The sequence below is a fragment of the Carlito syrichta genome, unplaced genomic scaffold (genome assembly GCF_000164805.1).
Source record: "Carlito syrichta isolate Samal-C Ts95f unplaced genomic scaffold, Tarsius_syrichta-2.0.1 Scaffold247204, whole genome shotgun sequence".
NCBI classification, from domain to species: Eukaryota; Metazoa; Chordata; class Mammalia; order Primates; family Tarsiidae; genus Carlito; species Carlito syrichta.
The window spans coordinates 27,256-53,652 of NW_007191300.1; the positions used below are offsets into that span (position 1 = coordinate 27,256).

General features: G+C 37.5%; 1 protein-coding gene across 1 annotated transcript in view; it reads left to right on the forward strand.

Annotated features, from left to right (window-relative positions):
- The window catches only part of LMNTD1 (lamin tail domain containing 1), a 53,923-nt gene that overhangs the window by 26,932 nt on the left and 594 nt on the right, over positions 1–26,397 (forward strand). Inside the window, exons 5-8 of the mRNA XM_008051956.1 lie at positions 14,402–14,588; positions 15,418–15,537; positions 22,887–23,104; positions 23,674–23,846. Coding sequence (XP_008050147.1) covers positions 14,402–14,588; positions 15,418–15,537; positions 22,887–23,104; positions 23,674–23,846 — 698 coding nt within the window. The remainder of the gene's footprint in view (positions 1–14,401; positions 14,589–15,417; positions 15,538–22,886; positions 23,105–23,673; positions 23,847–26,397) is intronic.

Here is a 26,397-nt window from a genome sequence, read left to right on the forward strand (position 1 = left end):
TCAGAATGGCAATTATCAACAACCTAAAAAATAACAGCTGCTAGAGAGGGTGTGGCGAAAAGGGAACACTTCTACACTGTTGGTGGGAATGTCAACTAGTGCAACCTCTGTGGAAACCAGCGTAGCGATTCCTAAAAGCTCTAAATATCAACCTCCCATATGACCCTGCAATCCCCCTTCTGGGAATATATCCTGAAGAACTCAAATCACTCTATAAAAAAGATACCTGCACACGTATGTTTATTGCAGTGTTGTTCACAATAGCAAGATCCTGGAAACAACCATGCTGCCCATCAAAAGAGGACTGGATTAAAAAAATGTGGTACATATACATGATGGAATTCTACGCAGCCATAAAAAAGAACAAAATCATGAATTTCACAGCAACCTGGATGGAACTACAGTCTATAATACTGAGTGACCTCTCACAGAAACAAAGATCTGAGTATCACATGTTCTCACTCATATAATGGACCTTGAACATCCAATGTAATACTATAAGAAAATGACTGACAGTAGTGGGAAACTATGGGGGGGAGAGAGATGGGATTAGCGGTAGCAAATATCTGTCTGGGGATGGGTAAACACCTCTTATCAACAGGGTGCCTGAATGAAACGTATTTGTATACCTACCCTTAACTGTACCCCATAACATCATAATAAAAAATATTGATTAGAAATAAAAATAATCAAGACAGCAGTCTCATTTACAATAACTACAAAAAATTAAAATAAAATAACTAGGAATAAAGTTAACCAAGGAAGTGAAAGTTCTCTACAAGGCTAACTACAAGACACATTTTTTCCTCAAATGTCTTACAGAATGTATCAATAAAGTCATCTGGGCTTGGAGTTTCTTTGTGGGAAAGTTTTTAAACTAAAATCTATTCTTTAATAGATATTAGGGCACTCTGGTTTATCCATTTCTTCTTGATTAAACTTGGGTAGCTTGTATCTTTCAAGAAAAGTATCCATTTTATCCAAGTCATCTAATTTAGTGACTTAATGCTGGCCATAATCTTCCCTTATTATCCTTTTAATAACTGTAGAATCTTAGTGCTGTCACAGTTTTCATTCTGGATACAGTCATTTGTATTTTTATCGTTTTCCTGATCAGTCTTAGTAGAGATTTAGAAGTTTTATTGAGCATCTCCAAAAACATGTATTTGGTTTTATTGATTTCCCCTATTTTTGTTTGTTTGTTTTAAAATTTGTTTTCCATTCTGATCTATATTCCTTTTATTCTGTCTTTGGGTTTCATTTGCTTTTTTCTTTTTCTAATTTCTTAAGGTAAATGTTGAGATCATTGATTTTATGCCATTTTCTCTTCTAATATAGGTATTTAGTGTTTTGAATTTTCTCCTACACATACAGCTTAGCAGCATCCCACATATTTTGACGTATTGTATTTTCATTTTCATTCAGTTCAAAATACTTACTAATTTTCATTTCCATTTTCTTCTATCCTTGGATAATCAGAAAGTGTGTTATTTAATTTCCAAGTATTTTGCAGATTTTTCAGTTGCAATACTTTTCCAGATACCTTCTTAATATTGATTCTAATTAAATTCCATTTATGTTAAAAAAATACTCAAATTTATTAAAACTTGTTTTATAGCTGGGATATTGATTATCCTGGTAAGTGTTCTGAATGCACTTGAAAAAGTAATGTATATTCTGCTGTTGTTGAATGGAGTGTTTTTAATGTCAACCAAGCTATATTGGTTGTTAGTGTTTATCTGCTATCTTTTTGATCATTTTTTGTCTACCTGTTCTATCAATTATTGAGAGAGAAGTATTAAAATGTATTATAATTGTGGATTTGTTGATTTCATCCTTGCAGTTCAGTTTTGTTTCATATATTTTGAAGGAAATACAATACTTTGTTATTAGAAGGAGAAACAGAAAATATTTTGGAGTGTTATATCTTTCTGAATTGATCCTTATTTGTTTAGGAAATTACTTTCTTTATCCCTGGCAATAGTCTTTTGCTGTGAACTCTTTTTTATCTGATATTAATATTGCCATTGCAGCTTTCTTTTTACTGGTGATAGCATGGTATATCTTTTTTTATACTTTTACTTTTAAATTATTTGTGTCTTTATATTTCAAGTGCATGTTTTTTAGGTAGCATACAGTTGAGATTTTCTCTTTTAGCTAATCTGGCAATCTCTGTCTTTTCACTGGGGCATTTAAACCATTTACATTTAAAGTGATTATTAATGTGGTTAGGCTAAGTCTACCATCTTGTCATTTTCTTGCTTCACTATCTTCTTGTTTATGTTGTTTCTAATAAGTTTGCTGTCATTTTTATAGTTGCTTCTCTGTGTAAACACTTCTCTCTCCCCACCCCTCAACCAACCCACTCATGCAGCTTTTAAGATGTTATTATCATTGATTTGGGGAGATTTGATTATAATGTGCCTTGGTGTAACTTTTTTCAGATTTCCTATGCTTGGGGTTGCTGACTGTCTTTGATTTGCAGACTTAGAGATTTTGAATTTTGAAAATTTGGAAAAATTTTGGTCATTATTTTTTCAAATTTTTTTGATCCCTCTTTCTCTTTTCAAGAGACTCCAATTACATATATATTAGACCCACTCAAAGTTGTATCATATGGTTCACTAATGCTCGGTTATTTTTTTGCCTTCTTAAAAGTTTTTTCCCCCCCTCTGGTGTTTCTTTTTGGATGGTATCTATTAAAACATTTTCACTAATCTTTTCATCAGCAATGACTACTCTTTTCACTAGTTCACAAGTTCACTAATCTTTTTATCAGTAATGACTATTCTTATGCTAATTTTATTCAGTATATTTTAAAATCTCATCCTGTCCCTACACATCATTTTGTCTTTCCTCTAACATTTTGGGCATACAAGGTTTTTTCTCTAGCTGAACAGTTACAAAAATTTTTCCTTTTCTGCTGTTTCTAATATCTGTGTTAGTTTCGATTTGATTTTTCTCTTGTTATGGGTTGTATTTTCCAACTTATTTGTATGCCTGGTAATTTTTTATTATATGCCAGAAATTGTGAGTTTTACCTTGTTTGGGAGCTAGAATTTTTTTTTTTTTTTTTTTTTTTTTTTTTTTTTTTTTTTAGTTAGAGTCTCATTCTGTCGCCCAGACTGGAGTGCAATGGCCGCTTCCGGCCACCTCAACCTCAACCTGCTGGGCTCCAGTGATCCTTCCACCTCAGCCTTCCAAGTAGCTGGAATTACAGGCATGCACTACCACGCCTGGCTGATTTTTTGATTTATGGTAGAGATGAGGTCTCGCTGCCCAGGTGGGTCTCGAACCCACGGGCTCAGGCAATCCACTCACCTCAGCCTCCCAAAGGTGCGGGATTACAGGCTGAGCCACCGAGCCTGGCTTAGAATATTTTTATATTTTAATAAATATAGTTTTGTTCTGGGACCCACTTTAGTTAGTTGGAAATAGTTTGAGTGTTTAAGGATTTGCTTTCAAAATTTAAGTGGGAACAGAGCAACGTCTTCATCAATGTCTTTATTATTAATTACTCTTCACTGATGAGGTAAGACTCTCTTGAATAATCTATATAATGCTCTATTAATTATGAATTTCTTTTAGTCTGGTTGGTGGGAACTTCCTTACCCTGGGAGAGCTTCAAGTAGTTTCTTCTAATCCTTTGAAATGGTCTTTTTCTCTAGTTTTGGGGACTTTACTTAAATGCATGTGCTGATCAATCCTCTGCTAAATATGCAAAAGGGAGTATTCAGAAATCTCCAGAACTCTCTCTGTATGTAGCAATCTCCTGTCTGATACTCTGCCTGTGACCTCCAGCCACATGCTCTCAGCTTCATCTCCTCAAGTCAGAAAGGATTCACCCTCTGTGATCTGCCTGGAAATTCTCTCAAGAAATAATCTGGCGAAATTTTAAGGCTCACTGCATTTGTTCCCTTGATCTCAAGAATCACTGTTCCTCCATACCAACATCCATTATCTTCAAAAACTGTTATATACATTTTCCCAAATTTTTCGTTATTTCAGATGAGATAATAAATCTATTCCTGTCTCTACATCTTGGCTGGAAACATAAACTCACTCTCAGTATGGCTATTTTCGATCAAAGCTGTTGTTTCTTTGCTGCCACCTACCATCTCTGTTTAATATCTACCAGCAGAAGAGAAAAAAGGATTTGTAGGCAAACAGGAAACAAAGTGGAGACATTATTAGTATTTTTCACTAGTTATGCATGTTCTCTCTCCTTATATCCAAGATCTCACCTTAGCTTCAAGTTTAGTTCTACATGCCTCAGGAGTAATAAAACTATGTTAAGAAAGCAACTTCTCATCCATCCTCCATCTCTCCCTCCTAAGCAATTCTGTATTCTACAAATCTAGAGTCAGAATGATAGTAAGCTCCGGATTCAGATGGGCCTCGCCAAGATCATAGTAACCACATCAGTAGTTCTGGTTCAAAATAATTTTGAGGTTGCAAATCGACGGATATTCCCAAAGGACTCTGATTCAGGCTAAACCCCATTTATTCTTCCCTTGAATGATTTAGAACCTAGTGTAGTGATATACAGATTTACCTCTCCATTACATTAAGAATATACTATGAAAACTTTTAGGTGTACAGGCTCTTCTCTGGTAGTACTAATGAACTAATCAAGTTCCCTGAGTCTTTCCAAGATCGTCTTTTAAAAACTTAAGGAGTCCTAAATGCTGCACCCCTCCATCAGCCCATATGCCCCCAATACAAACACAGACACTAACTTCCAGAGAAAATGTTAGGTAGATACAGGTTGGAAGAACTGAAACTTTAAAGATAATTTTAGCAAATTGAGGCTGGGCATGAATATCAGAAACCTAAAAGCCAATAAATAGCATGGAGTTATCAAGGAGAACCCAACAACTAGATAAATCAGTGCTTAAATAATGAAAAGTGATTTTTTTAAAAAAGTGACATTGCTATGTGTCTCCTCAATCTCTTTATAAATCCAGACTGTGCAAAAGCTATTGACGGGATAATTCAGACATCACTCTCTACTCTCAGCCAATCACAAGTTATAAGCAGAGGTCTCAAGTCTCTTTCCTATGAAAGATAAATAGGAAGGCTTGCAGGAAAGAAAAAAGGCAAACTATCAAATGCTGTGTGGTAGCAAACAGCCTGCCTCTGTGAATTTCCATGCATTACATATTTTTCTGTGTCTTTAGGAAGGAAGGCAGATAAGTGTCCTGATATGGTCAACTTTTTTTCCTTTCAAACAAAAAAAGTATTCTACTTACATGCATAAAATAAAATGTAAAGCCAGGCTCAGTGGCTCAGCCTGTAATCCCGTGCCTTTGGGAGGCTGAGGTGAGTGGATTGCCTGAGCTCGCGGGTTCAAGACCCGCCTGGGCAACTTGGCGAGACCTCATCTCTACAATAAATCAAAAAATCAGCCGGGTGTGGTAGCGCATGCCTGTAATTCCGGCTACTCAGAAGGCTGAGGTGGAAGGATCACTGGAGCCCAGCAGGTCGAGGCTGCAGTGGCTGGAAGCGGCCACTGCACTCCAGTCTGGGCGACAGAGTGAGACTCCAACTCAAAATTAATTAATTAATTAATTAATTAAATAAAATGTAAAGTTAATGAATAAGCACTTTACTTGAATAATGATTTTTGAAAAGCAACTGCAAATATTCAATGATATATGTGATAACAAAGGGATAGCTGAGACACTCTAAGGTCTTATTGGCCTGAAAACAAAATCAAATTAGTGCTCATTTATCTGGGCAAAATAAGCAAGTCTGAAGAGCAAAAGGGTATTCTGCCAAAAAATAAGAAACAGCCATATAGAATAGTAACCACAAGAAAGATAAAGATGACATAAAGTAATTCCAGGATGTCAAAGAAGAGTAACATGTTATATTTGCAATGTAGTAAGAATCATAATAATAATGCATAAGAAATAGAAGGCTAACAAAAATTGTTGCAAGTCCTAACCAGAGAAATCAGTCAAGAAAGAGAGATAAAAGGTACCCAAATAGGAAACAAAGAAGTCAGATTATCTCTCTTTGCAGATGATATGATTCTGTATCTAGAAAACTCCAAAGATTCCACCAAAAGACTCCTAGACCTGATAAGTAACTTCTGTAAAGTCTTGAGATACAAAATCAACGTTCAAAAATCAGTAGTATTTTTAGACACCAACAACATTCAAGCTGAGAACCATATCAAGAACAAAATCTCATTTGTAATAACCATTAAAATATTTAAAAAGCCTAGGAATATATCTAACCAAGGAAGTGAAAGACTTTTATAATGACAACTACAAAATCCTTCTGAAAAAAATCAAAGATGACTTGAACAAATGGAAAAACATTCTATGCCATGAATTAGAAGAATCAATATTATGAAAATGTCCATACTGCCCAAAACAATCTATAGATTCAACATAATCCCTATCAAACTACCAGTGTCATTTTTCACAGAACTAGAAAAAACAATACTTAAATTCATATAGAAGAAAAAAAAAAGCCCAACTAACCAAAGCAATCCAAACAAAAGAAAAAAGTCAGAGGTATCACATTTTTGAATTAAAAGTCTTCAAATTTTATTACAAAGCTACAGTAACCCAAACAGCATGGTACTGGTACAAAAATAGACACATAGACCAATGGTACAGAATACAGAATCCAGAAGTAAAGCTCTACTGACTTACAACCAACTGATTGCTGACAAAGTTGACAAAAATAAATGATGGGAACGACACCCTAATCGATAAATAGTGAGGGGAAACTGGGTGGGTTAAAGACTTACATGCTATAAAGACCTCAAGCTATAAAACTCCTAGAAGAAAGCCTAGGAAACATTCTTCTGGACATTGACCTAGGCAATGAATTTATTACCAAATCTTCAAAAGCAAATGCAGCAAAAACACCAAACATGGACAAGTGGACCTAATTAAACTAAAGACCTCCTGCACAACAAAAGCAACTATCAATAGAATAAATACAAAATGAGAGAAAATATTTGCAAATTATTAATCTGAAAGCTAATATTCAGAATATATAAGGAACTTAAATAAAACAGATAATAAAAACAAATAATCTCACTAAAAAGTGGGCAAAGGACATAAACAGACACCTCTCAAAAGAATACATATATGTGTTCAACAAACATATGAAAAAATGTTCAATCATCAGAGAAATGCAAATCAAAACCACAGTGAATACCATCTCACAGAATGGTTATTATTAATAAATAAAAAAACAACAGATGTTGGCAAGGTTGTGGAGAAAATGAAACACTCATACACTATTGGTGAGAATGTAAGCTCATTCAGCCTCTGTGGAAAGCAGTTTGGAGATTTCTCAGAGAACTAAAAATAGATTTATCATTGGACAATAGTGGACAATCTCACTACTGGATATCTATCCAAAAGGAGCATAAATTTTTCTTCCAGAAAGACACTTGCACTCATATGTTTATCACAGAACTATTCACAACAGCAAAAACATGGGACCAACATAGGTGCCCATCAATAGTGGATTGAATAAAGAAAATGTGGTACATATAACTCCATGGAGTACCATACAGTCATAAAATAAAATGAAATCATGTATTTTGCAGCAATATGGATGCAGCTGAAGACTATCATTCTAAGCAAATAATCATAGAAACAGAAAACTAAATACTGCACAAGTGAGAGTTAAACACTGAATACACCTGGGCATAATGGTGGGAACAGCAGACACTGGGAATAATTAAAGGGGGGAGAGAAAGGGATGGGGGGTGGGTAGAAATACTGGATACCATGCTCATGATTTGTGTGACAAGTTCATAGAAGCCCAAACCTCACCATCATGTAATATACTAATGCAACAACCTGCATATACACCAGTTGACTCTAAAATTTAGAAAAAAGAAATAAGGAAAAAAGAGAAAATGTTACATAAATTGTTCAAAAATGAACCTCTATAAAACAAGCATTCTCTTAGAATGCATTTGGAGTATGAAGTGAGATCATTATTTTGAAAGGTATTTATTAGTGTTTATCAAGAGATTTCACGGGCCAGGTGCCATGGCTCACGCTTTTTATTCTGGTACTTTGGGAGGCTGTAGTGAGAGGATTGCCTGAGTACAGGGGTTTGAGACCAACCTGGGGAACTTGGTGCGACTTCATCTCTGCAATAAATGAAAAATATTAGCTGGGCATGGTGGTGTGTACCTGTAGTTCCAGCTACTTGGAAGACTGAAACAGAAGGATTGCCTGAGCCCAGCAGGTTGAGGCTGTAGTGGCATTCCCACCTGGGGTGACAGTGAGGCTCCAACTAAAAAAAAAAAAAAAGATTTCACAGATGTTTACACCCTTTAGTCTCATCATTTCTCTTCTGGGAGAGGGAACCCAGAGTGATAACCTGGCATTTGGAACCACTTTTCTCCTAAAAACAACTGCTAATTTTGAAAGTAGCAGCTAAGAGCCTAAGAAGTTAATCAGAGCTTTTGGCAGAATCATAGGACTGGGTGAATAAAAATTGGTATTTAGAGCCTACAAAAAAGGAGGGTCACTGATAAACACCTCAAGCCTTCAAATGTAACTTCAAAGGATACATCCAAGAGTAAGGCTATATGCAAAACACACCAATTATCAAATTATTTCACACTCTGATTTAATTAAAGTGATTTTTTCTCAACTTAGGTGACTGCCGGAAGCAATAGTAAATCCTCTCTTGAATGAGAAAATAGTATACAAAGTCCTAAATTATTTCTGCAATTTTTTTATCTATAATACTAGGCACTAAATAAGAAATAGCAAGGTGTATAAAAACCAGGATTCAAAGTAAACACCGAAACAGGCCTAGAAGATACAGACACTGTGGTTATCTGACATGGATTTAAAACTAACAATGACTGAGATTAACAAGGAGCTAAGTAATAAGATAAAAGTAATAGCATAGACCTGGGAACTAAAAGTAAAATAATCAAAAGCAAGTTCTAAAAGTAAAAAAATCCAATAACAGAAATTACTAATTCAGCAGGTGGGTTTTATAGCACTTTTCATAAAAGCAGAAGAGAACATTTTTTAACTGAAATTTCTCAGAAGAAAATATCCAGACACAAAAATAAATAAATAGATAGATAAATAAATAGATAGATAGATAAAATATCCAGACTGAATCACAGAAAGCAAGGAGTTTAGATACAAATAGGGCAAGATTTTGTTTTAATTTTCTTCTAATTGAAGTCACTGAAGGAGAGGAAAGACTTAGGTAGAATAAAATTGGTAGAAATGCAGCAGAGAAGTTTCCCAAACTAATGATATCAAGTCAAACTTCAAGAAGCACTACCAACTTTCTAGCAGGATAGAGGACAGGAAATAAACCAATAAACAAACCTAGGAACATTGTAGAAAAACCTTTAAAACAGAAGACATAAAGAAAATTTTAAAGTCAATCAGAGAAAAAATGTTTATCAACAGAAAAATAGAACGAGAGACACTGGACTAAACCTCCAATGAGGATATTGAGACTAAACTGCAAGCCCAACATTTCTGACAAATTGACTCAAAACACTTAAGAAATGTATATTAGTTTTCTTTTGCTGCCATAACAAATTACCACCAGCTCTATGGCTTAAAATAGCATGAGTAGTACCCATTTATTAACACACAGTTCTGTAGGTCATAGTCTGTGTTGGCTCAAGTGATTTCTTAGATGTTGCAAAAGGTCAAAATCAAAATATCAGACAGCTGTTAGTTATCTGGAGACTCTGGGGGAAATCTTCTTCCAAACTTCTTTGAGGTTATTGGCCAAATTCAGTCCTTGTGTTTTTAGGACTGAGGGTCCCATATTCTTGCTGACAGCCAGACAGTGTTACCTTTAGTTCTAAAAGCCCTCTCCCAAGTATTTCATCTGGGTCCCTATGTCTCAGATCCAGCAATAGTGCTTTGCACTGAATTCTTCTCAGGCTTGGATTCTTTCTGACTTCCCTTCTGCTGCAGCTCTTTTCTGCTTCCAGCTGGAGTAAATTCTCTAATTTTCAGGATTCATTTGATGGGATTGGGCCCACTTGAATAACTTAAGATAAGCTCCCCATCTAAAGATCCATAACTTTGTTATATCTACAAAGTCCCTTTTGCCACGTAATGTAACATATTTACAGGATCCCGGGTATTAGGGATAGACATCTTTGGGCAGCCATTCGGCCTACCACAAAGGGAAAAAGTTCAAACAGTTAACACAATACTGAAAAAGAAAATGAAGGAGGACTTGTCCAACCAAAATCAAGACTTAATATAAAGCAGTATACATTAAAACCATTTGGTATAGACACAAGATGGAAAACTATATCACTGAAATAAATAGAAAGCCTTACAATATTCAGAAACTTGCTATATGACAGAGGTGGCATTACAAATCAGGAAGGAGATGGCCAATTCAATATTGCCCATAAATTCCTTATATAAAATACACATACACACATATACACATATGCATATGAGTAAAGTTGTGAAAAGCAAATTCTTGAAATATTTAGAAGAAAATATGATGTAAGAATAGGAAAATTGGAACACAAAAACCAGAAACTATAAAGAAAAAGATTGATAAATTTCATCACAGTAAAAATTTTAGAAATTTAAACTGTATTATAAGAGAGATCATAGACGAAAAAAAATTTTTTTGAGTTGTAGTCTCGCGCTGTCACCCAGGCTAGAGTGCAGTGGCACACTGCTCACAGCCACCACAGCCTCGACCTACTGGGCTTAGGCTATCCTTCTGCCTCAGCCTTCCAAGTAGCTGGAACTACAGGCATACACCACCATGCACAGCTAATTTTTTTAATTTATTGTAGAGACAAGGTCTCTCCATATTGCTCAGGCTGGTCACGAACCTGTGGGCTCAGGTAGTTCTCCTTCCTCAGCCTCCCAAAGTTCTAGGATTACAGGCGTGAGTCACCGTGCCTGGCTGACATTTTTTTTTAAAAGCTTTCTTCTTGCCAAGAATATCTGCATATATTTAAATACTATACTATGTATACTATAAATCAGTTATAAAAATGCAAAACAAGTTGATAGAAAAGTGAACCAAGCCGGGCTCGGTGGCTCAGCCTATAATCCCATGCTTTGGGTGGCTGAGGTGAGTGGATTGCCTGAGCCCGTGGATTCAAGACCCACCTGGGCAACTTGGCGAGACCTCATCTCTACAATAAATCAAAAAATTAGCCGGGCATGGTAGCACGCTCCTGTCGTCCCAGCTACTTGGAAGGCTGAGGCGGAAGGATAGCTGGAGCCCAGCAGGTCAAGGCTGCGGTGGCCAGGAGCGGCCACTGCACTCCAGTCTGGGCGACAGAGTGAGACTCCAACTCAAAAAAAAAAAAAAAAAATGGAAAAGAAAAGTGAACCAAAATGATATGAACAGGCAATTCATAGAAAAGAAAAACTGAGTGAGCAATAAGTAGCTTATTTACCCTACAATCAGGAAAAACAAATGAGCAGTGAGATTCCATTTTATATCCATGATAATGAAAAAAATTAGGAAGCCTGAAAACTTGAAGTGCTGATATGGATATGGGTAACACAAAGGGAAGAGAATTGGTGTAGACAGTATACGAGGCATGCAGCAGCAGGAAATCTGCTCTAGCAAGGAATTCTTTATGGCTGCAGTTTGAGCATGAGGCAGGAAATAGAGAAAGAGATCTGAGCGGCCAGCAGATTACGTGGAGCTTTGTTTCCATGCTGTGAAGTTTTTGTTTTCTCTGGAAGGAAATGGTAAGGCTTGAAGGATTTTAGCAGGCAAGTGGCAATGTCAGATTTGAATTGTACAAAGATTTCTTGGGAAGCAGAGTGGAGAATGCTTAGGAGGGAACAAGACTGGAGAAACCAGTTAGGATGTCACTACAATGTGACACAGAGATAATGAGAGTGTAGTAAAAAGTAATGGAAGTTTTAGGCTTGGCCAACAGGGTAAACGATGCAATTCACTGGGATAGTTTCCCAACTGGAAGAGGAAATTTACAACAAGCCAAAATGATGACTTCAGAGGTACCTTTGGGGTCTTGTGGTTAGTTGTTTCTATGGATGTGAAGTTCAGCAGGAAAGTCTAGGCAAGAGATTTAGCATTAGCTGTCATCCGTGTAGTGATGGTTACTGATGCCCTGTTTGTGTACAACACATACAATAGAGTGTGTCAGGAGTAAAAAAGAACTAAGAACAGAATCCCAGGATTGACGTCTGAGAGATGGGTGAAGGAAGAGACATCTGAAAAGGTAGCTGAATAGGAGCAACCAGACAGATAGACACAAAATAGTGGACTTCAGAAAACAAGGGATGGAGTTTCCAAAAAGAGGAAATATCTTGCAGAGGCAAATATAGCAGAAACATAAAGACAAAGACTGAACAGGTGCCACTCAATTTACCATCCACGAAGGGCATTGGCCGTGTGGGTCTCTAGTAGAAGTAGGCAGTTGTGGGTTGAAGAGTGAATGAGAGGTGATGGATTAGTAACATAACCTTTCCAAAAGCTGGGTTGTAATGGCAATATGAATTATAAGCTAGAGGAAGACTGTGATTTTGTTTAAGGTGGTAGCCCTTGGAGGATATGTACCTATCGGGGGGGGAAAGGCAGTCCAGAGAGAGAGGTTGGGGGTAAAGGAAAAAGGAAGGACAGAGAGTGGACTGAGCTGCTAAAGCAGCAGGAGGAAGTGGAGATCAGGGGCTTCACTGCAGATGGGAGAGGAGGCTCTTCCATTGAAACAGGCTGGGCTTCGACGGAGAAAAGATGGGTGTGGCTGTAGGTGACCCTGTTTCTAGGTGTGAACCCAGGCAATGCACTTGTCTCTGATGGCCATGTTTTCTTAGATCATTTGCTGATCTTAGTGAGATCATTCTTGGAGATATGGGGCAGTGATTTGAACACTGTTGGGGGACAGCAGTTGCTGACTCAGGTCATGAGGAAGATAACTTGCTGCCAATCACTCAGGGAAACACCAAGGGCCCAGGTGTGGTTGAGACCACTAATTTTTTTTTGGCAGTTGCAATCTGTGTGTGTGTGTGTGTGTGTGTGTGTGTGTGTGTGTGTGTGTGTGTGTGTGTGTGTAGTGCAGTGCTCAGTCACCATGGGTTGTGCAAGGTTTAAATAGGTTGAATGCTTGGATTAAAGCTATTTGAGATTTTTACTAGTCAAGTGAAACAGAAGGACAAGAGCTAACGTTTATTGAGTGACCTGGGACATAAGAATTAATCCTTCCAAACCTTGGTCTTCCCATCTATTAAATGGGACTGGAAATAGTATCTGCCTCACTGTGTTGCTGTGAGAATTAAATGAGATAATACGGTGTTCCTCATATTTTCTTAGCTGCGGCCTTTGATAAAAAACATGTGGAAATATTTCAATGCAAAATATATATATTTTGTGAGAATTAAATGCTACAGGTCCACAGTGTCTTCGCCAAAATATTTGGGGACTTAATGTATTTCCAAATTCAGAATTTTAGGAATTTTAGGAAAGGAACATGATGCCTAGAACTCATGTTACATACTACCTTGTAAGGAATTAGAGAAAGATCAACAATTAAACATTTTCACAGAAAAACATACAAATAGTCACACAGAGCATGAACAAAGACTATAAATAGCCTTACTTCAATTTTAAAACAGGTTTGGCTTCAAATGTGTTTTTGTTTTGTTTTGTTTTTTCAAAGATTTTTGTATTACAAAACTGAATCAGAAATTGTGAAAAGATAAATAAAAATAGTCATATAGAGATAGGGATAGACATAAATATATTAGACATATACTGTTTTTTAAGTGCCTAGTGCATAACTAGTGCTGCTTATTATTATCGGTAGAGAGATATCTTATTTTTAAGATGTTGGTCCTAAGCAACCAAAATGATTTTATGACCAACAAATAGGTGATGACGCATACACTGAAAAAAAACTGATATATAAATGATTAACCTGGTCCCTGGAACATATATAATAAGCTCTCAATGCAGGTTAAAAATACAATCTTATGTCTATATAATGTTTTTATTGTCAAAATTCTTTTAACCACATAGTTGCTACTTTTCTTCACATTCACTGTATCAGAAGTAAATGATTTAACTTATTGCTTTACCTACTTTTGAGAGTTTCATGTCTTAATGAATTTATGTTGAATGATAGAAAATTTAAGTAATTATAATTACACCTTCTGTGGCATTTATGCCTTGACACCTAAAGTACTTTGTAGGTTTTCTTTTTCTTAAGTGAAACAGATCTCTTGTTGCATAGATAAAGAAACAGAACTAAGTGTCTCAGTTTACAAAATATAATATTTCTATGTAGAACTTGTCCAATAGCATGTACAGATTAAGAACAACTTCTAAAGCACACTCATTATTCAGTTCCTAGAGTGAGCCAAAGACATTCCTATCTGAAGTCGCCTTATAATCTTTGTGTTTTATTTTCTAGTTCTCTTGGAGACATTAAAATAGCTGAAGTGAATACCAGGGGTTTGTTTGTAAAGCTTGTTAACACTTCCCTTGACAAAGAGCTGACAATTGGAGATCACATTCTCCAGCAAAATGTGAATGGACAAACAATTTCTTTGTACCGATTCCCTCCAAATATCATAATGCAGGCCAATTCCACAGTAAAAGTGAGTATAAGATGTCAATACTGTAAGCTAAAATCCATCTACACTGTTGACCTGTGGCTCAGTACCCATCTCACCATCACTCCATCTGAACAGAAAATGTGCTTTTGTTGTCGTTGTTGGTTAATTGTACCATTTTGTCCATTTACTGAATGTAAATTAATTCCCACAGTTAAATTTTCATAACTTTCTTCAGTTTGGTATATAATAGTTTGTTTTTATGATGTAACTATTAACATGAAATTCCTAAGACTAAGCAAACATCATTCTTAAAAGACAAGAAAACTGGGAGCAGTGGCTCACATCTGTAATCCCTGCAATTTGGGAAGACAATTGCTTGAGCCAAGGAGTTCGAGACCAACCTGGGCAACATAATGAGACCTCGTCTCTACAAAAAATAAAAAAATTAGTCAAGTGTGATGGCACGTGCCTGTAGTCTCATCTACTCCGGAGACTAAGACAGAAAAGATCACCTGAGCCCAGGGTTTGAAGGCTGCAGTGAGCCATGATTGTGCCACGGCACTCCAGCCTGAACAACAGAGTAAGACTTCAACTCAAAAAAAAAAAAAAAATGAAAGAAAAGGGGGGGAAAAAGGCAATCAGAGAGATTATTTGCTTAGAAGATAGGTAATTAGATGATGCTGGCGAGTTCTCCCCCATTGCTTGTGCTTTCCTTTAAGCTCTATGCTATTTGTGATACACAGATTGACAGTATGTATTATGCAGTCATTATATTTTAAAATCTCCTGTTCAGAAAGATTATGTTGCAATCTCCCTATGACATTTGCAAAATTGTATTGAACTCCGTCTTTAACAAATGATTTTCTCACAGGTGTGGGCAGCAGCATCTGAAGCCAAGCATCAGCCACCATCAGATTTTCTCTGGAAAGAACAAGACAAGTTTAGAACAAGTTCCGACTGTACAACAATCCTGTGCAAACCTAATGGTCAAGTCAGTTTCTGGTTCTTAACAATGATTTTTAATAGAATGGACAGCTCTCCTTATGTTCCTCATCCCTTTAGCTCGCTCAGTTGTTTTTTAATACTTAAATGCTTGGATAGAATCATCACTGAATGCCATATCACATCAGGCAAATCAACAGCACCCTCTTCCCAATGTCGAAGTGTCCAAGAGCTACTTACGTTGTGGCAAAAATAACTTTGATATCCCATATTTCTAAGAAGCTACTTCAAGAGCAGGTTTTATTTGTGATATTTAGAAGAGTAGCATCAGAAAGTACTACATACAGGCCTTTTCTATTCATTTATTCACTTCCCCAATATTTATCTAAATTCTCTATTCTTAGGACTATTCTAGATACTGGGAATATAACAGATTAAGATGTAGTATCTGCTCTTAAGGAAATAATATTCTTTTTGGAGGAGGGAGATAAATACTTCATAATGTATTTTACATTTTACAAATAAAAATTGAGATAAATTCACACACCGTGAAATTCACCCTTTTAAATTATGCAAGCAAATGACTTTTAGTATATTCACAAAGTTGTGCAACCATCACTGCAGTCTAATTCTAGAATATTTTCAGGTCCACAAAATGAAACACGGTAACCATGAACAGTCATTCCTCATGCCCCTCCCCCCACCACCACCCTACTGACCACAGGTAATCTACTTTCTGTCTTGAGGCATTTGCCTGTTCTAGACATTATGAATGGCATCACACAACATGTGGTCTTTTTTGTTTAGCTTCTTCCACTTAGCATAATATTTTCAAGATTTAGCCATGCTGTAACATGTATCCGTGCTTAATGTATTTTTATGGCTGGATGATATTTCATTGTATGGAGATGCCACATTTTGTTTACCCATTCATCAACTGATGAACATTTGGGTTGTTTCCACTTTTTTATTATTATGAATAACACTATTATGACCATTCATGTACAAGTATAGTGTAAGCATGTGTTTTCATTTCTCTTGGATATACTTAGGAGTGGAATTGCTAGATCATATGATAACTCTATGTTTAATTTCTTGAGGAGCTGACAAACTGCTTTCCAAAGTGGCCACATCATTTTACATGACCACTGGCAGTGCATGAAAGTTGCAATTTCCCCACATTCTGGCCAACACTTGTTATTTTTAATGTTTTTAAGTTATGGCCATTTTAGTGTACATGAAGTAGCATCTCATTGTGGTTTTGATTTCCATTTTCCTAATGACTAATGATGTTGAGCTTCATTTTCATGCATATTGTCCACTTGCATATGTTCTTTATAGAAATATTTATTCACATTCTTTACTCATTAAAAATAAATTATTTATATTTTTATTGCTGACTTGTAAGAGTTCTTTATGTATTTTGGATATAAGTCCTTTATTTGATGTGTGATTTATAAATATGAAAATATGTTGTTTCTCTTTTCAAATGAAATACCTACCTTGCAGTCTTAATTTTAAATGAGTATACTTTATTTTCTATAAAATTACGTGTATTCAGTCAGGTGTGGTGGCTCACACCTGTAATCCCAACACTTTGGGAGGCCAAGGCAGGAGGATCGCTTGAGGCCTGGAGTTTGAGATCAGCCTGGACAGCATAGAGAGACCCCATCTCTACAAAAAATTCAAAAAAATTTTTTTAATTAAGTGTATTGGCAATAGCTTTGTGTAATTCATTCCCAGTATTTGACAATTTTATATTTTCACCCTACCTTTTCCTTGGCATGATATTAGCATAAATACATATCCATGGGCACACATTAAGGTTTAAGGGTATCTCTTTTTTGCAACAACAAAAAAGTTATTCCTTTTTCAAAACTACTTTTTATTTTTAGAATCATGGGGTACATGTGAGGATTTGTTACACAAGTATATTGCATGAAGGTGAGGGAGCATGGTACCCAATGTATGGCTTTGTATCCCTTATCTCGCCTCCCTCCATGAGCAGTGCCCATGTGCTTAGTTTTAGTGCTCACTTATGAGTAAGAACATGCAACATTCAGTTTTTTGTTTCTGTGATACTTCATTTAGAATGATGGTCTCCAGTTGCAACCATGTTACTGCAAAGAATATGATTTTGTTCTTCTTTATGGCTGCATATATTTCGTCATGTATATATATACCACTTTTTCTATGTCCAGTCCACCTTGGGCATCTGCGTCGGTTCCATGTTTTTGCTCTTGTGAATAACAACGACTCTTTAGATCATTTTAAAATATCTTTCTTTATTTTCTTATCCCCAACCTAACTTACTATGCCATATAATTATTAAACCACAAAGTATGTTGATCAGCATCTATCTTTGAATGTCTTTCTTTATATTATATATATTACATTATAACTGATGCTTAGATTGACTTTCCTTTTAAAATAGAATTGACTAATTTATTAAGAGCCATCTACTGCCTTTCTGTGGGAAGAGCTGTGAGATGGTGAGAACACTCATTCAAGGAAACTGAGCAGCATTCATTCACTTGGCTTCAGATCTCTCTGTGGGCTCAAATTGAATTTTATAATACTTCTGGTAATTCTCACCGAGGGAGAAAGAAAGGCTATGCAATCTAAGTTGTCTACTTAGCTTCATAAGAGATCACTAGCACAACCCAGATTAGGATTAAGGCATTCTTGTCTCAGAACTCTCATCATCTATCTGCATCTGCTCTGTAAAGGGGTTTGTGGTTCAGACTTTGCAAGTGCACTGCTCAGGCACTGAGTATGGAACCAAAGAGAACAGGTCCTGAGCTCCTGGCCTGTATATTTTAGTAAACTGTCATTCCTTGCACCTGAATTAGGCTTTGTAATTAGACTGCTTCTTTTACCCAGTGGTTTGAACTACTTTGCTCATGTAGATTCAGACCACTGCTGAAGGGCGATAATAGCACAAAGAATTATGTTTGCTGATGAAAGACTGAACCTGATTGATTAATTCATATGGAAAATATTTACATATATTTAGTATCTATCAGGCATGATTAGGTGCTAGAAACAAGAACATAAGTATTACATAGTCCCTATCCTCAGGAAACCTTCTACTAGTAGAAATTAATACGTAATAATAATTCCAGTACAGTGAAACAATACTTTGATAGAAGTGTGGGCAGTCCAGTTTAGAAATATCAATCAACTCTGTAAAGCAGAGCATCAGGAAAAGCATTTAGAGGAAGAGATGTGTTTTGAGTGTGCACGTGGGAGGGAGTTTGCCTAGTGGTACCACTGTGGTCCTGCCCCTTTCCATCACTAACTCACTCTCCCGGCTTCTCCATGCTGTCTGCTGTAACCACACTGGCCTTCTTTTACTTTCCAGTTCTTGGCTGCTCCATCAAGCCACAGGATCTTTGCACATCCTCTTGCCTCTCCATAGAATCTTTCTTCTTTTATGTCTTTTAAATCCTACCTGCCCTTCAGACCTCAGCTCATGCCTTTTTTTTTTTAGTCACATTCCATTGGCATATTCCAGCCCATAGTAAAGCAATAAGCATTACTTTATTCAATTAGAAAATATTTCTATTAAATAGGTTGAAATGTGACTGTAAGTCAATTTGAAACTCTAACGCATATACAGTTTTTTTCTTTAACAAATTTATTTCCATTTGGACCTCACTATCTGCAATTGCTAGGTAGATTTTCCTTAAAAAGACAAGTTTCTGCACTTCTATAGACATGCTGAACCACAGACAGACCTAAAGTTTCATTATGACCCTGGGATTAATTTCTATTGATATTATTTGAATATAGAACATCATCCATATTTTGTGTAATAATTCACAGAGCCTGCAACCTGCTGCCTAAAACAATAGCCAGTTATACAGATCAGAATACATCCTATTTTCTGAACTTGAAGTATACTTTGTTTTAAAGATGGGGCATAGCCAGGCTCGGTGGCTCAGCCTGGAGGCTGAGGTGAGTGGATTGACTGAACCTGCGGGTTCGAGACCCGCCTGGGCAGTGAGACCTCATCTCTACAATAAATCAAAAAATTAACCGGGCGTGGTAGTGCGCACCTGTAGTTCCAGCTACTTGAAAGGCTGAGGCGGAAGGATCGCTGGAGCCCAGTGGGTCGAGGCTGTGGTGGCCAGGAGCGGCCACTGCACTCAAGTCTGGGAGACAGAGTGAGACTCCAACTCAAAAAAAAAAAAGATGGGGCAAAGAAAAAATTATACTGTGAGTAATTTAACAAAATGAAAACCTAAAATAAAATATGACTTACACTGCTTTTGGAGTCATCTTGTCACTAACATGGCAATGGTTAATATTCAGTACCAGTGCAGATTTTCTGGTGTAATATAAAGGTGAATTTTAGTTCTGCTTTGTCACTGGTAAACTATGTAATGCTATTTTACTTTCTCATCTGTAAAGTAAGCAATTGTACAATATGATCATTAGGATTCTATGCATCTATGAATTTTTAAAACAGGACTAGATTTTTTTCATCTGTCATATTGTCCAGTAGGATTTGTAGCCTCTACATTGCATGTCAAAAAATTGATAAACTTCTTATATTTGTCAGTGCCTGGGACTTTCCCAATACATTGTTTTATATTAGGAATCCAAAGAAGGAACAGACTACTCCCATGCACTAGAAACTCACTGAAGAGCTGTTTCTATATTATTTTATTTGGTTCTCAGCAATGTTTAAATAGTTTACAAAGGAGAAAAATAGGCTTGGAAAGTTAAATGGCTTGCTCTATGTCACATGATTAGTGAAATGACAGAACTAAAATAAAACCATATCTTCTAACTCAAAGAAGCTTTAAAAGAAAAATAAAATACTGCTGTTGTCCAGGAAAGGCATACAGTCTCACGAAGGGAGATTGCACTAAAAAAAAATCATGAATGTATTTTCAATGTCAATGACTATGTTTGAGCTACTAAAAAAAGATTCCCTTACTAATGATCACTCACAACAGTAATCTTTTGTGCTGTTATTTATGAAAATAAGCTTTAAAAAAAGATTTTGCCTTTCTCTCCTGTGGGCATAACCTAGCTGAACTTGCCTTCTGTGGCTTTTGTGTCTATTTAATTTGTCAGGCCAAGCAGAGGGTTTTTCAATGGTTACAGCCTAAAGTTTGAACTTCTAATTTTATAAAAGCACTAGAAAAAGAATTTAGGGCATTTTTTTCATGTTGTATAAAAATATAACTGTTAAACCCAGTGCAGGATTGTTCTGAATAATTTATATATATATTTATTTTTATTTATATATATATATATATATATATATATATGTTTTACATTTGCCACATATTCAGAAAACCAAAGCAAACTCCAACTGTAGTGCCCATGGGTCTTCTTAATTCCCACCTAGGATTCTAGCCTTGAGAACATGTTTTTTTCTCCATGTCTCTAGTTCAATTGCCTAAAATAAGTCACCAAGGCCAGGAGCAGTGGCTTATGCCTGTACCCAGCACTTTGGAAGGCTGAGGCAGGAGGATTGCTTGAGCCCAGGAGCTTGAGACCAGCCTGGGCAACATAGCTTGTTGTAGAGCTATTGTCTCTACAACAAATAAAAAAAGAATAATAAGTGGGCATGGTGGCACATACCTGCAGTCCCAGCTACTTGGGATGCCGAGGTGAAAGGATCACCTGAGCCCAATAGATTAAGGCTGTGGTAAGCCATGATTGTGCCACTGCACTCCAGCCTGGGTGACAGAATGGGACCCTGACTCAAAACATTTTTTAAAAATTAAAATCAAAACAAAATAAGACACCAGAATGTATGGATATATGTAAGCTAAAATGTATAATATATATATAATATCTTAAATGTTTAAAATTGTAACATTAATATTACAACTACTTTTTGCACAGTTCTTTATAGTTTTGAAATTCAATAGCTTCTCTGAGTTTCACAATACCCTTATAAAGCAATTCTCTATTGTCCCCATTGTACATATGAGGACACAGTCCAAGATAGTAACTAACCTCTCTGAGGTTATGCAGCTTGTAATTTTCAGAGCTAGAAACTAAGGCCAGCATGTCTTACTATGTCCTCATCATGTGGTTCACTATTTACACACAGTAGGTAAGTGAAGTTTTACCATCTAAGCTTTAAATTCAATTGCACCTTGTCTTATATCATACACAAAAGTCAACTAAAATGGGTAAAAGATGTAAATATAAGACCTGGAACCATACAATTTTTAGGAGTGAACACAGGGGAAAACCTCCTTGACAGTGACCTTAGCAATGATTTTTTAAATTTTTGCTACCAAAGCAAAAATAAATGATATTATATCAAACTAAAACTTTTATGCACAACAAAGGAAACAACATAATGAAACAGTAACCTGCAGACTGGGAAAAATATTTGTAAACACATATCTGATAAGAGGCTAATACCCAAAATGTATAAACAACTCAGAAAACAAATAAACCAATTTTAAAAAGGAGCAAAAGACTTGAACAGACAATTATCCAAAGAAAACATAAAAATGGTCAACAGATATATGAAAAGATATGCATCACTAAGCATCAGGTAAATGAAAATTAAAACCACTGTGAGATATCACCTCATACCTGTTAGTTATTGTCAAAAAGACAAAAGATAACAATTATCAGCAAGGATGTAGAAAAAGGGAACCCCAGTATGTTTTTGATGGGAATGTAGATTGTTGTAGTCATTCTAGAGGTTCCTAAAGAAATTAAAAATAGAATTACCATATGATCCAACAATCCTTTTTCTAGGTATATACTCAAAGATGAAATTATCACCTCATAAAGATATTTGCACTCTCGTGTTCATTGCATCATTATTCACAATAGCCAAGATATGAAAACAACCTAAGTGTCCATCAACAGATGAATGGACAAAGAAAATGTGAGATATACATATATATGTATATGTATATATATGAAATACAATTCTAATTTAAAGAAGAAGAGGATTCTGCCATTTGCCACAACATGGATGGATCTGAAGGACATTATGCTAAGTAAAATAAGCATAATCTCAGTGATATATGTAATCTACCAAAAAGGGGTGAAATATACAGAGACAGAATAAAACAATGATTACCAGTGTCGAGGGCGAGACTAGAGGAAATGGGGAGATGAAGGTCAAAAGGTATAAAGTAACAGATATGTAGGATGAGCAAGTGTTCAAGATCTGGTGTACAACACGAGGACTATAGTTAACAAAATCGTATTGTGTTGGGAAATTTTATTAAATAAATAGATTTTAACTGCTTTGTCACCAAAAAAGTAACTATGTAAGATGACATACACTTTAATTTGCTTCCCTGTAGTAACCATTTCACTATATATATGCAGTGCATTCCACAACATCATGTTGTAAATGACAAATATATACAGTTGATATTAATGAATCCTTTTCATTAGGCTGTTACCTGGTACACACCTATTCACTGGAAGCAAGCATATAAGAAATTAGAGACTGACATTGAATTTGACAGATGTTCAGTGGTCACTCCATCGTTGCGAAGGCACATGTTTCAATGGACAGCTTCTACGACTACAATGAGTAAAGAGAAACAAGATCAACGTAAGAAAGATATCTCCAACTATCAGGTGGAACAAACTCAAGGTTTTCTTAAGAGGTAAATGTTTTTTTGTTTGTTTTAATGAGACTTTCCCATAATTAGTACCTAGAGCATGTAAGAATGACTGCATTACAAACAGATATATAATGAATAAATACATTAATGGTGATTTTTTCAAACTACTGTTTTGAATAGGACTCGTGAAAGTCATAAAGACAGAGTGAACAGGTATACCCTCATGGGACAATGAAGGCTAGTGACCTCTTGGTAATACTGAGACCCCCGGCCATTTCACTTTTCACTGGCATTGCTAACAGAGGCCAGGCTGCTGCAGATAGGTGAAGAGGTGAACTGTCCCAAGCCTTTAGCAGGTCTTAGGAGGAGGGAGAACTGCATCACCTAGTGACTTCATCTTGGATCAATTGCTGGCTGTGGACAGAGGTGTAGAATATGCTATTCATTTGTAGACAAATGCTTCTGAGGTTATAATAAAAGTTCTGCCCAGAAGGTCTAGAAAAGCCAGTCTCTTGGATTTGAAATAGACTTTCACTTTAATTGTACCATCAACACTAGTGCTATTGCATAAAATGTCTTTTGAGTTCAATTTGGGTTTTTTGTCTTTACAGAGTAAAGGAAATCCCACCCACTCTTTTTCCTAATCGCAGTCCTTGGTGCCAGAGTCCCTATGTCGCTGCACATCCCTACTCTCCTCTTATTGAACCATATAATACATGTACTACTGGAAGCAGTATGGGTAGACAGCCCAGGTCTCAATCAACCAGGCCTGATCCAGCCCCAGGTAAGTCAAAAGAATACTCATTCCAATGACGAGGAAGGAGTGTGTGTGCGCATGTGCATGTGTTAACAATTAGTGAAAAGGGGTTGATTAAGTGGTAAAACTTACTAAGTATTAAAAGATCTATTCTCAAGAATAGATAGCTCTTAAAGCAAGTATTATAAACCATTCACTTATATTTACTCTAGCACAGAAGTCAAGATATTTCTGTGCTTGTTAAATTTCTCTTGAATGAATCAAACAAACAGTGTGGCCAGCAAGAGTACCTGTGATTCTTGAAATTCACTGAAAAATGCATTTTGTTTTTCATTAGGCAGGAAAAACTGATCTGACAAGTTATGCTGTAGTGAGAAATATCCATCTTTTGCAAACTCACTTTAATATTTAATATCCCAAAGTCTTATTACTTTTCAATCAGAAGTTTCTTAAGTTCTCCAAATAAAGCTTTTAGAGTTGGTATCATTAGCACAGGATCTGTTCACGGATTCTAGGAAGTCCATGAACCTGCTAAATTTGGCACAAAATTGTGTACCTATATGATTTTTTTTCTGAGGACAGAGTTCATGAGATTTATCATATGTTCCCAAATGTCTAAGAACTAGATTAGAAAGAGACAGTACCAAGAAGGAACTAGATTCTAAACTGTTGGAGAAGGCCTTTTTAACACAGCAGCAATGTTCTGGTGAAGTTGTATGATTCACTTATTGAGCAGCATTTGTGAAGCTGTAATGATTCACAAACTTATATTTAGCAGAGGTATGCTTATTTTTCGACAAATGAAATCTTAAGCAGAATCCCAATATATGAAATGCATAAAAGCAGATCTGTCCAAGGTGAGATGGTAGCCATTTACACTGCTCATGACCCCCTTAGTCTTCCTTTCCTCTTTGCTTGTGATCTTTAAGACGCCTCTGTGAAATCATAGGAGTCTCCATAAAACAGTATGAAAACCACTGTGTTAGTATACTAGAACATCCTTGGGAAATAGCACCCCCCCACAATAGTATATTTTAGAAGTAGAAGAGTGGAAATTTTGTAAATTAATGAATATAGACCATTTTCATAAAATTATATTATATATATATATATATATATATATATATATATATGATTTGGGTGTGAAATTTTTTTTGAGTTAGAGTCTCACTCTGTTGCCCAGACTGGAGCGCAGCGGCCGCTCCCGGCCACCACAGCCTCGACCTGCTGGGCTCCGGCGATCCTTCCGCCTCAGCCTTCCGAGTGGCGGGAATTACAGGCATGCGCTACCACGCCCAGCTGATTTTTTGATTTATCGTAGAGATGAGGTCTCGCTGCCCAGGCGGGTTTCGAACCGGCGGGCTCAGGCAATCCACTCACCTCAGCCTCCCAAAGGCATGGGATTACAGGCTGAGCCACCGAGCCCAGCTTGATCTTCCTTTTAAAACCAAATGGAAAACAAGGGAGCGGGGGCGGCATTTGTGACTCCGAGCAGACCCCGTGTGGTGGAGAGAAGGCGGTGGGCGATGGGACCCTGAAACTGGCCTCCGTGCTGCACAGATCTCCCCGACCTTGGCCGAGGGCAGCGGGGAGGGTTTGGGGACCTGCAGCCCGACTGTGACCTTGGGCCAGTGAACTCCGAGCCTCGGCTTTCTGATCTGCTGAATGGGCTGGTCCCGTCGGGCGGGGAATCGCAGGTGTGCCTGCACAGGTGCCCTTGGTGTGGAAGGTCGCCGTCATCTGTCACGGGGTGGGAGGAGGAGGAGGCTGGGGGCTTGAAGCAGGAACGGGACAGCAGAGCTTCTCCAGGGGCCCAGGGCCCGTGTGAGGAGGTGGGAGGGGCAGGGGCTGGGTGGTTTGCACCCGGACTCTTCCCAGACACGTGGGGCCAGGGCACGGGAGACGGAACTGTGGGCGGTCCTCCTGCCCGGACTTCCTGGAGCGCTGGGGTGACAGGCGTGAGCTACCGTGCCCTGCTTGGAGGCCGTTTTCCCCGGGGTCCTCTGTGCCCAGCAGGCTGGGGTGTGGAGGCTCCTGGAGGTGATAGTATCCCCGCTGTGTCCCTCACAGAGCTGGGCGCCTGGGAGGGCCTGGGGTGTCGTCATCCTGACGGCATGCTGAGCCCGGGGGCTTGGCTTCAAAAGGAACACCAGAACACCTGGAAAAGGGAAGAAGCAAGTTGATGCCCACTGGTCGGTTGGCCCACCCTCCACCACCCACCCTTCTATGCACCCATCTGTCCGTCCACCCACCCACCCACCCATCCGTTTGTCCTTCCATCTACCCACCATCCCTCCATCTACCCATCTCCCCATCCGTTCATCTACTCACCCGTCATCCATCTACCTCCCCATCCATCCATCTGCCCACCACCCCACCTGTCGGTCTGTCCGTCCGTCCACCCACTATCCATCCATCCGTCTACCCACCCACCCACCTGTCCGTCCGTCTGTCCGTCCATCCATCTGTCCACCCACCCACCCATCATCTGTCCGTCTACCCACACACCCATCCACCCATCCCACCCATCCACCCATCCATTTTTCCTTCCATCGACCCCCCACATAATCATCCACCC